This window comes from Cydia amplana, chromosome 9, assembly GCF_948474715.1.
Source record: "Cydia amplana chromosome 9, ilCydAmpl1.1, whole genome shotgun sequence".
NCBI lineage: Eukaryota > Metazoa > Arthropoda > Insecta > Lepidoptera > Tortricidae > Cydia > Cydia amplana.
This window is the reverse complement of record NC_086077.1, coordinates 1319618-1332139: the sequence shown is the minus strand read 5'-3', so window position 1 is coordinate 1332139 and position 12522 is coordinate 1319618. Positions and strand designations below refer to the sequence as shown.

Below are 12522 nucleotides of genomic sequence, written 5' to 3'. Positions count from 1 at the left end.
TTGTTATTTAGTAACTCGTATGATATTTATAAAATTATATCAGTATTTTTAGAAAAGAATGATATAAAAATATAGTATACATATAATATAATTATATATATTACAGTAAATCCAATCCTTTCCTTTCCAAATTTTCGTCTTATCCGTATTTCCTAATTCCTTGTTTCCCTAACTTTTAATACCTTCACAACTTGACATTGGCTAACCTAACAAAAGCCAAAACAGAGAAAAAAAAAAAAAAAAAAATATAATGTGTTGATATTGCTCTGTAATCAAAAATAGTTAATTGATTCCATTATTATACCGATTCTTTCAATAAATACGCACTACTGAAGTCCATTATAATGAATACTTGCAGAACGTGTCTGAAAACTCCAGCCGATAAAGATATTTCCGACCTGGAAAAGGGCATAAAAGATGATAACACAAGCATCGACATTATGTTGTTTTGTTTAGATATAAAGGTAAATTTTCGTTTTTGAGCTTTTGTGAAAATTTAAAGCGCTCGTTAGATGATTTTCTCGAATTGCAGGTTACGGAAGACTCCAAAATAACAACAAATCTATGCAACAACTGCTATAGAAAAATCATATTGTTTTACAAATTTAAGGTTGTATCTCAGAAGACTGATGCTTATTTAAAATCTCTACATCCCGATTTACGCTTAGTGGACCGAAAACTTACCGTGTATGTGGATGAATACGGAGTTAAACACGAGAATCCGTTAGAAACAGATAACCGTTGTCCAAGTTTAGTTGAATGCAATGCTGAAATTAAAGTGGAAGTAAATGTTAAGAGGGAAAACACGTTAGAAGTAGAATTTGAGGAATTTAAGGGTGAAGAAACATTTGCGGATGCTAACTATGGAGACATGGGGCCATTTGAAGATGTGCCTCATGAAGAGCCGCTGAGTGTTGTACAAAATATTAAACATGAAATTATTAGCAGTAGGACTAAAGAAAAAGGTAAAAAAATGGTTTACACTTTATTCATGCACAATAAAAATTGTGTGTATGTTTTGTGTTATTGTTTATAAATTGTTTTCTTAATTTTATAGCCCCTAAACGTAAACAACAGAATGGTGCTAACAAAAAAGTGAAACAATGTAAAGGCACAAATGTACAAGAGCGACAAATATGTGAGGAATGTGGCATGTCGGTGCTGGACCTGCAGGCGCACTCCATCAGCCACCGGCCCAGGGAGGAGCGCCGGATGCTGCAGTGCAAGGCCTGCCCCAAGATGTTCGTCACTAAGGGGGGTCGGCACAGACATTACAAGATTGCTCATTTAGGTCTTAAATCTAAGTGTGATATTTGTAATAAAGGTATGTTGATGCTTTATAATGCTAATGCTAATGGAATAAATCGGGATTCTGCTATATAATTAACTAGCGACCCGCCCCGGCTTCACACGGGTTAACAAATTACACATAAACCTTCCTCTTGAATCACTATCTATTATAAAAAAGGCATCAAAATCCGTTGCGTAGATTTAAAGATCTAAGCATACATAGGGACAGACAGACAGCGGGAAGCGACTTTGTTTTATACTATGTAGTGATGTAGGAAAATGGTGTTGTCAATAATAAAAACATTGAACCTGTTCCAGAGGTAATAAGCTTGGCAATCCACAAGCTGCAAATGCACAACCGCTCGGCGCTCCCGTTCAGCTGCGTGACGTGCGCGCGCCGCTTCGTGTCGCAGCAGGCTCTCCACATGCACATGGTCATCCACACCAGGGACCTGGCCTTCGAGTGCGATGTCTGCCAGAAGAAGTTCCGCTCTAAGGGACATGTCTCCAGACATATGTGGGTGATGCTTGTTATTCTATTTTTAAATTGTATAAATTTATTTGTATTTATTTAATGGGGTTTGCCGAAGTATTTAACAGATGGCGCCATCATAGCTTGTCCTGTCAATCCCTAGAATTGTGTCAAATTTTTGTTTTTTTAATGCCCCGGATGCCAGCCCTTTAAGCCAAATCTCATAGAAAAAGGGGCAAGCTATGATGGCGCCATCTATGCAAACCTTTGACAGTTGCCCCAGTGAAATCTTTGTTTGTTGTAGACGGCAGGTCCATGTGAAAGAGAAAAATCATCAATGCGAAATATGTTCTAAGGCTTTCTTTGACAAAAATATGCTTCAGGAACATTTAGGGTAAGTTACACCGTGACGTCTTTACTCGTATTTAGTGCCAGTTGCACCATCCGCACTTGACAGACTGATCAACCTCACCGGGCGCGCCGCGGCGGTTTACTATGAAACTTTGCATACAATTAAATTTAGCGAACTCTTTAACGATGACAAACAGTTTACTGCAACCCGCCCTTAGTCTCTTATCATTATTTTTAAAGTTCTCTTTGTCCCCACTAGAGTGAAACGCTTCACAGGTTAAAAAAAGGTTTCTAATCCCTACTAAGATTTGCTAAAATAACTCTGAATGTCTATCTGTTACCTTTTAAAATTAAAGATAAGGAGATAATTTGAGGCCAGGCCAGAAACTAGTTAAAATAAAAATTTAAGACTTGCTTGCATTGACGTATATCTCAGGACTGGCCTTACGGGCAATAAGAATGGGGCCAGTACAGCGGTGTGACATTGACACCCTTGGTCGCAACTAGAATTCGTGAGTGACACCGCTGAACTAGTACCATTTTTAGTGACCGTAAGGTCCGTCCTGAGATATACGTCAATCTCAACATTCTCAACCTTATGTCAGGTCATTTAAAGTCCACTTTCGCAGATCGCACACGACGGAGCGCCCGTTCCAGTGCAGCGAGTGCGGCATGTCGTTCTCGACCAAGACCACGCTCAGGAAGCACCGCATCGTGCACAGCGACGTGAAGAAGTACCACTGCGACCACTGTGACATGAGCTTCAAAACTAACAGGTGACGTGGCCGCCATCTTGGACTTTTTAGGGTTCCGTAGCCAAATGGCAAAAAACGGAACCCTTATAGATTCGTCATGTCTGTCTGTCCGTCTGTCCGTCTGTCTGTCCGTCCGTATGTCACAGCCACTTTTCTCCGAAACTATAAGAACTATACTGTTGAAACTTGGTAAGTAGATGTATTCTGTGAACCGCATTAAGATTTTCACACAAAAATAGAAAAAAAACAATAAATTTTTGGGGTTCCACATACTTCGAACTGAAACTCAAAAATTTTTTTTTCATCAAACCCATACGTGTGGGGTATCTATGGATAGGTCTTCAAAAATGATATTGAGGTTTCTAATATCATTTTTTTCTAAACTGAATAGTTTGCGCGAGAGACACTTCCAAAGTGGTAAAATGTGTGTCCCCCCCCTGTAACTTCTAAAATAAGAGAATGATAAAACTAAAAAAAATATATGATGTACATTACCATGTAAACTTCCACCGAAAATTGGTTTGAACGAGATCTATAAGTAGTTTTTTTTTATACGTCATAAATCGCCTAAATACGGAACCCTTCATGGGCGAGTCCGACTCGCACTTGGCCGCTTTTTGATTAGTCTACCCATTGCAGCCGTAAGGCAGAGGTAATATATTTCCCATCCGATTTTGAACTTTATTTCAAAGTGATAGGGTTAAATTTTACTTATGCCCTTAACCCCGATCGTTTATAGGCAAATTTTGATCACTGGGTGTAGAGGTTAATATTAATATCATTTTCTATCTTAATGAATGTTTTAATTAGGTATACAGGATTTTGACTCTTGGAGACCCTATACATCTCTAAGGATAATTTGATAACTACTATATATTGTAATCTTTTAGTTATGATGACACTTAGAGACATTTACATCTCTAAATAATTATAGTTTTTGGATCTTTGTGTGTTTTTTTTTCTCAATACTATGGTTATAGGCGTTATAGCGTTTTTTGTAATTCGACATTTAGAGACTTTATACATCTCTATGTAATACTTTAGTTTGATTTGATATTTGCGGCTTAGTTGTATTTTATAATTGTTGATGTGTTTTTTTTTTGCTTGTATGTTAATTCCATGTTGACGTGTAAAAGTGCCCTTGTGGCCTATTTGCTGAATAAATGTTGATGTTTGACGAATAGGGAATATTATGCGAAACTCTGTGTAGGAGGCGCCTTTTCCACAATCTATCACAATCTGAGGGTCTACCGCAAACCAGAAAGTCGAAATTTTGTTATTTAACCCCTTTATCACCCTTGCATATTCGAGCGATAAATAGGCCGATAGCTGATTTTCGCGTTTTCCGTTAGGCCCTCTGTCTTGTCTGTGTAAAATTGTTAAAAAACCATTTAGGGCAAAGTATTTATAAGTTCATATGGTTTACGATGGGTGCTAGTGCTGCACTCTGGCGGCAGAACATTGCAGTAATACCCCCTATTGTTGCAGTTACCTAAAGTCGCATATGATCAAGCACACGCAAGAGAAGCGCTACCCGTGCCAGTACTGCGACAAACGCTTCGGCCGCTCCGACTACCGCCGCCGGCACGAGCTCACTGCGCACCAGAAACATCTGACGGCCGGCTGAACACCCTATCTCCATAGTAATACGGTTCAATGTCGAACACCTCGCTGGATCCAGGTGCAGAAATAAGTTGGTTTTGGCAATTTATTTAATAAACCCTATATACTCAAGACTAGAGTTAAAAATCGAACGGTTAGTTAAACTCATTCAGCATTAACCGTCGCCATGAGCTCACTGCGCATCAGAAACATCTGACGGCCGGTTGAAGACCCTATCTTGTTAGGAATACGGTTGAATATCGAACAGCTCGCTGGAACCAGGTGCAATAATACATTTGTTTTATAAACCCTGTATAGAGTTAGAGTACCTGTATAGAATTTATGAGAAAAACAACCTTTGAGAAAATAATTACAATAATTTATTTGTATGATTTCAGATATATCCCGCATTTAACAATCTTGACTTGGACACAAATGAAAATGCAGTACCCATGAGGATGTACAGACCAATCTAAAAATTCTGAATCGAGGTGTTGTGTGGAAGATGCAATAATATGTGCATTCAAATTAACTTATTATCTTGTATATAACTAAATAAATTTATTGTCTGTTATTCAAACGGATTTTTTTCTGTGCACTTCCCGGCGCACAGTAGTAGTTTTGGAGCGATCTCCTACTCAACCTATAATTGCTTATAATTGATAATTGCTAGACGTAGGACGTAGGTATTTCGATCAGTAACTAAGAGGAGTTTCATCTTATCAATCAATCAATCAATCAATCATTTATTTATTGCACCATGGTTACAACAAGAGATGTTACAACATTTATACAAGTAAGTACCTCATGGACCCTAAAAGGGTATGACAAACATTTCCTTAAACTAAGATTTAGAATATTTACATATGTCATGCAATAAAGCACAAAAAGTAGCATCGTATTAAATTATATAAATAGAACTAATAAATTACATATTAAAGCTATCTGCGAAGAAATCATTAATAGAATAATACACTTTTCTCGCAAGGAACCATTTCAATCTTTTTGCGTATGTTGTATCCCTTTCCTCTGCCTTTATAAAGTCTGGAATATGATTGTAGCATTTAGCTGCTGCATAAAGAGGGCTTTTCCTATATATTTGTAATTTAGGCGCGGGTAGTACAGAACTTTGGGAGTATTGTCATGAGGGCGCTCGTTTTGAATTTTATATAGCAACAATTTGTTTAGTGGAGACAATGGAAATTGGCAGATGATTTTTGTTTTAGTCCGACAACTTTAATAAGTGCGGAGTTTGATATTTGGATATATTGAAGATTATGCCTTACAAAAACGTCTTAATATGTACACAGCTTAATACTCTTTGGTGAATTATTTATCTATGGCTAGCTGTCAGACACATGTACTCATTCATTCCGATTTCTGCTCTGGTCTAGAAGCCATCTTATTTAAGTAATTTGTGTCGTCCTCTTAGATATACATATCCTAAGTTATCTAAATAATCATCAACATATTTTTATCAACTGACGAAAGATTCTGTATGCTTTATATATAAAATATAAAGCTGCATAAATTTGGAGGACACGACTTTCATTTCTCCGCCCTCAACGCGTCCCTGCCTAAGATTGGTAAGAACCTCGGTATCCTCTAGCACCCAGAGTGCAATAGGATATTTCTTCGGTTTTTACGCTTAAATGGCTGACTCGATTTAGATAAAATGAATAGCGTAAAGTCAATAAGTAACGCAAGAGTTTAAGTAAGAATTTATATAGATAATTTTACAAATAACATTATTACAAGACATCAACCAAATCGTGACGACCTGACTATAGTGACATTTGTCCAGAAGTTTGAAACTTACCCGTCAATTCAGATGCTAATTTCGTTATGTTTTTTAATGGAAGAAATTTCTCTCCCGCACGTATTTTTCCAATAAATAACTATATACACTATTTACAACTTTTTTCTCTGTAAAATCTAAAACTTTCGGCATGATTATTGCAGTCTAATAATAATTCCCACGAAACTAGACAAAGCAATGTTTACATTGTCAATATTGACAACTATCATAGGGGGTAGATGTTGTCTATTATTAAAATTGTTGCCATTGCTAGAAATTAGTACCAATAAATTTCCGTAACATGGCGCACCCTCAATAGATCCTGGTTCACCTATACCTATTTATCCTCTTTGATGCAGTATATAATGGCTCCTCTACACGATGGGCCAACGCCGGCCACTCCAAGGGACGCGTTTATGCGTTAGAGGGAGCAAGTGATATTGCTATCTCATTCTACCGCATGGCTGCGTCCCTTGGAGTGGCCGGCGTTGGCCCATTGTGTACTGGGGCCTTAAGATGAGTATAATTTTCCTGGTCCATACTGACTGACAACTTGTGTTTGCCAGACTATAGCTGAAGCTGGTAAACCAGTTATACAGTTGCTTACACTTTGCATTATGAAGCTTTGATGATTCTGCGCTCAACATGCTCAAAGCCATGCTTCGTGTGCAAGCACTCAACAACATTTATTGTTGTCGAACATGAAAATAACGAAACGCAACTGAGGGGCTACCACGAAAACCGAAATCAGGAAATTACGGGGGTCTTTCTCTTTTACTCCAATGATGGTATAATTAGAGTGACAGAGAAAAATGCCCGTAATTTGCGAACTTCGATTTTTGCGGTACGCGCCCTGCTTGGTGCTACCTGTCAGTGTCAAATTTGTTGTCATGTTGACAGCCAAAAGTAGGCTTGTGATTAAATTTTAGCTAGATTTCGATTTTGGAGTGCGGGAAGGGTAGTGACGTTTAAAATCTTTTCGGCCCAAATTTTTATATTTATTCATTCTAGGGGCGGATTTTATGCAAATAGTATTTTATTTATTTATTTGTCCAATTATTATATATTTATTACATTTTGTTGGGTTCAGATTGTTCTCATATGGCCGGCAGAGTGATGGGTTCTTCTAACCCATCACCCGGGCCGGCCATGGCGGCCATTAATCTTGCGTCAAACTCCCCGCAAAGTCCTCCGGCGGCAGACCGCGAAGCATCAATCTCTCCTGATATGGAAGAAGAATACGTAATGGCCAAATCGTCTTCCCTCAAAAGATCCGCGGTTAATTTAAAAGAGATCTCGTCTGACATTCCTAAAAAAACAAAAGTAGGTCAATCTTCGAAGATTCAAGCATCAGCATCACCCCCCATTGGTAGGCAGTGCTACACCCAATCGGACGTTGGTCCGTATGTGATTCACGTGCAAATGAAGTCAGATCTATCTCCCGATAATACACATGACGTTTCACTTCACCCCGTGAAATTTGGGCAATATTTGTGCTCTATAAATGTTAAAGGTTTGCTTGAGGGGGGAATCCGTAAGGTGGGCAGGAATCGGTTAAGCCTTGACTTTGTTAACGGTGTTTCTGCTAACAGGTTCCTAGAAATAGTTAATAAAGAGAACTCTCGTTACCTTGCGTTTATCCCGACTTTCAACGTGGCAAGATTGTTTATCATTCGACATGTGCCCAAAGATCTGACCATCGAAGAATTAGTAGCGGGCATGATAACGCCCGAAGGATTTGGAAAAATAATTAAGGCGAGGCGACTCAATGCTAAAAAAAAGGTAAGTGAAGGCCACGAATGGGTCCCCACGGAAACAGTAGTCGTAACAATCGATGGTCAAAAAATTCCCCAGAGAGTGTACCTTTTCCACAACTCTTTTCTTACCGAAAAATACAATTTGCCGGTAATCCAATGCCGGCAATGCTGCAGATATGGTCATATTATGGCTCACTGCAGATCTCAGCCCCGCTGCTCAAAATGCAGCCAGCCACATTTAAGTTCGCAGTGTACTTCATTTAATGATGTAGTTTGCCTTTTCTGCTCTGGTGCCCATTCAGCTGACGATAAAAAATGCCCAGAATACAACCGTCAACATAAAATCAAAGCTGCTATGTCGGAGGAGGCCATATCATTCAGTGAAGCCTCTCATCTCTTCCCCTCATCAAAACGATCCTACGCTGAAATTGCCGAATCTGCTACTCCATCATCCTACAAGAAAACCGTTACTATCACCAGGAAACCCAGAGCTCCTCTTCAACCGGGATATGACAAGGTAGCCCATCAAGCATTAATAAATAGTTACAGAATCCCTGATCCTGTAAATGGTTGCGCTCTCCGCGAAAAGCCGAACGCAGACCTAGAGAATCATTTTGACAGTGCCAACTCTTTCTCTCCTCCGACTATCCGTCAACCCCAAAACGCTTTCCGTGGGAAAGCTCAACTAGATGACAAAATCCTAGATTCTCTTTTAACTACCTTGCTGATGCTCCTTAGTTTAGACAATTTACCGTACCACGCTGCTCCTAAAATAGAATCCCTGTGTGTATTGCTTAACAAAAGACTACAAGATGTGTACGGCAGTGCAATGGAATTCGCGTAGTATTTTAAACAAAAAATCGGAATTATCATTCCTTTGCAACAAATATAATCCAATACTATTTGCCATAAGCGAATCTTGGCTTAAACCCCAGCAATTCTTTAAATTGCCGGGGTTTTTAGCGCTAAGAGATGACAGGATAGATGGGTGGGATGGTTCCGCCCTTTTAATTCATAACAAAATCCCCTTCCACCACATACAAATTCCCGTTCACTCTAACGACATTTATATTGTTGCAGCCAGCATTAATAATATTTCTTATGTCTCAATTTACATTCCACATCCTTCTATAGCCAATCTGAACGAATTCTACTCTATAATAAAGAATATTCCCAATCCGATTGTTATTATGGGTGATCTGAACTGTCACCATACGTGTTGGGGTTCAGGCACTTCTGATAGAAATGGCAGGTATTTACTTGGTTTATTGGATAAATTGAACCTTTGTTGTCTGAATGACGGCAGACCAACTAGACGTACGGCCCCAAATCAGTTTTCCTCAGCAGTAGATTTAACTCTATGTTCCTCCAATTTAGCCCCTCAATTATCATGGAATATCTCTTTACTATCTCACAATAGTGATCATTTCCCTATATTTATTTCCTTACCCGGAAACCTTAGTCCTTCAGCCTCTCTTCCTCCGTTACTAAAATATAGACTAGGTAAAGCAGACTGGGATAAATATTCTTCCACTTTGGATGACAACATTCAGATCCTGTTCTCTGTCACCCACCCAAACTTAAATTCTGCTCACGAGTCATTCGTCTCTGCTATCCACAAATCAGCAGAGGAATCTATCCCTCTCAAAAAAACCTTTGTCCGTCGTAATAATAAACCTTCTCAACCATGGTGGGACTCAGAGTGTTCTGCCGCGGTAAAAGAACGAAATAAGGCTGAATTAGAATACGCTAAAAATATAACTATTGAAAACTACATCAAGTTCAAAAAAATTAGAGCGAAATGTCGTAAAACTCTCTCAACCAAGAAATCTGATGGTTGGAACTCGTTTTGCGAATCTATTTCCCCCTCCACTCCCTCTACGACAGTATGGAGGAATATACGAAGATTTCGCAGAGGCATTGCTCCTGTAACAGCCTCTGGATCGTCTCTCAACTGGACAAATGATTTTTTAAATAAACTAGCCCCTCCTACTGCTCCTAATGAGCTCGATATTCCAGCTACTTACTCTTTTAACAAATCGGACAATTTATTGGATAAGGATTTTAGTTTAGATGAACTCAAAACGGCTCTTGCTGCAGTAACTGACTCATCCCCAGGCTCTGATGGTATTGTTTACTCTTTCTTGAAAAAGGCTGGCCCAGCGTGCCTTAATTTCTACTTGGATTTAATTAATAAAACTTTTGAGTCAGGTGATGTCCCTGAATTGTGGAAGCTTCAAATCATTCTTCCTATCCTGAAACCGGGAAAAGATCCTGAGAACTTCAGCTCTTATCGTCCCATTGCTCTCTCCTCGGTTCTATGCAAGATAGTTGAGCATATGCTTAAAAACAGATTGGAATGGTATGTTGAGAGCTCGGGGCTTCTCTCGGAGACCCAATTTGGTTTTAGAAAAGGAAGAAGTGTTACTGATAGCCATGCTCTATTATCAACAGATGTCAGAATAGCTTTTTCTCAAAAACAAGCCGTTGTTGCTGCTTTCCTTGACATATCCTCTGCCTATGACAATGTTCTTCTCCCGGTACTCTGCAGGAAACTGCGTTCCATGAGAATTCCGGAGAAAGTTGTTCTTTTCATTAATAATCTCTTATCAGGCAGGAAAATTTCATTAAGAGTAATTAACATGCATGACAATTCAAAACTTGTTTGGAGAGGTCTTCCACAGGGCTCGGTTTTAAGTCCATTACTTTACAGTATATATACCTCTGACTTAGATCAGTCCATCAATCAGCATTGCAATATCCTCCAGTATGCGGATGACATTGCAATATATTCGGCTCATAGGAACGTCGTTGATGCGACCCATTACATAAACAATTCTCTCGCCTCTCTGGGTCTTTGGCTAGAGGCCCATGGTTTAGACTTGTCTCCTTCTAAGAGCTCAGCTCTAGTCTTTTTCAGAGGCCGAAATTGCCCTCCTATTAATGTGTTTTTTCGTTCTCAAATCATCCCAGTCCATAGTAATGTAAAATTTCTCGGTGTTATCTTTGATTCCAAATTATCATGGATCGAACATATTAAAAGTTCAATTGGAAAGTGTGAAAAAAATTTAAATATAATCCGGGCCCTATCTGGCTCCTGGTGGGGAGCCCACCCATATTCTCAGAAATTATTATATAACGCCTTAGTCAGGTCTCTTCTCGATTTCGGTTCTATTATAATTGAGCCGTGTCGCAAAAAAGATCTTAAGAAACTAGATAGGATCCAATCTAAAGCCCTCAGAATAGTTACCGGTGCCATGAGATCTTCCCCCATTAGAGCGCTTCAAGTAGAATGCGCTGATCCCCCCTTAAAGATTCGTCGTCAGTATCTAGCTGATAGATATTTATTCCGTGTTGCTCAATTAGAAAACCACCCTATCTTCCCAAAGCTTCAAATATTACAATCCCATGTTGATGTGAATCGGTTATGGCTGAGAAGACCAAAACCAAATCTTGTTACCAGTCTAGTTAGATTAAATAATATTGAGGTTCCCTTAACTAAATTCTCTAAGATCCCCATTTATACAGTTCCTTTCGAGGCCCTCACGTTCCAGCAGAAATCAGTGAACATTGGCGTCAACCGTAGTTCGACTGACGTCAATGACAGATTCCTGTCTTCAGTAAGAACTAAGTGGCAGGAATGGGATTTACTCTTCTCGGATGCTTCAAAATCTAACAATAGTTTAGTTGGATGTGCCTTCATTCATGATAATTTGATGACAACCCGCAAATTTCAACTTCCCTCAGTTTGCTCTATCTTCACCGGAGAATGCGTAGCCATTTTGAAAGCAGTTAAATATATAATAGAACTCAAGGTGCCCAAATCGGTAATCTTTTCTGATAGTTTAAGCTCGATCCAGGCCATTACCTGTAATTCTATCAAAAATTGCTCAAAAGCCCCTATAATTTGCCTAATTAAAGAAGCTCTTTTTTCTTGCCACTTGTTAAATTTAGAAGTACAGTTATCATGGATTCCAAGCCACAAAGGAATCCACGGTAACGAAAAAGCAGATGAAGCTGCCAAAGAGGCGGCTACAAATGGTAGTAGGTCCTTTTTTAAATGCTTCAGTAAGGACTTGGACGTAGTTTCATCATCAAAGCTACTTTCTGTTTGGTCGGATCTTTGGGTTTCTAATAACAAATTACAATTCTTTCAAATTCAAAAAAATATTTATCGCAAACCTTGGTTTTATAAACATAGGTTCAAAAAAAAAGTAACAAGTGTTCTGATTCGCCTTAGAATGGGTCATGTGTGCTCTCCGGAGTTTCTATTTAGGATTAATGTAAAAGGTAGCCCGGAATGCCAATGTGGGTATGGTGTAGGTACAATTGAACATATATTTTTCGAATGTCCGTTGAACCGTCTTTCCTTATACGATCTCTTGATAAAATTCAAAGTCTGCCTCCCCTGTAATGTCAAATCTCTTCTGGCTAGTTCTGAACCCAATGTATTAAAACTGTTGGCATATTTTATTGATAAAAATAATATAAGTCTAT

The 12522-nt window shown here is 38.9% G+C and overlaps 1 protein-coding gene across 1 annotated transcript; it reads left to right on the top strand.

Moving 5' to 3' along the window:
* Positions 1 to 253: 253 nt before the first annotated feature.
* Positions 254 to 4571, top strand: LOC134650912 (zinc finger protein 729-like). The gene is made up of 7 exons (XM_063505861.1): positions 254 to 464; positions 533 to 965; positions 1058 to 1324; positions 1609 to 1807; positions 2067 to 2156; positions 2743 to 2889; positions 4357 to 4571. Exons 1-7 carry the CDS (start codon positions 345 to 347, stop codon positions 4493 to 4495), a joined length of 1395 nt encoding a protein of 464 aa, XP_063361931.1. The 5' UTR covers positions 254 to 344; the 3' UTR covers positions 4496 to 4571.
* Positions 4572 to 12522: the final 7951 nt, after the last annotated feature.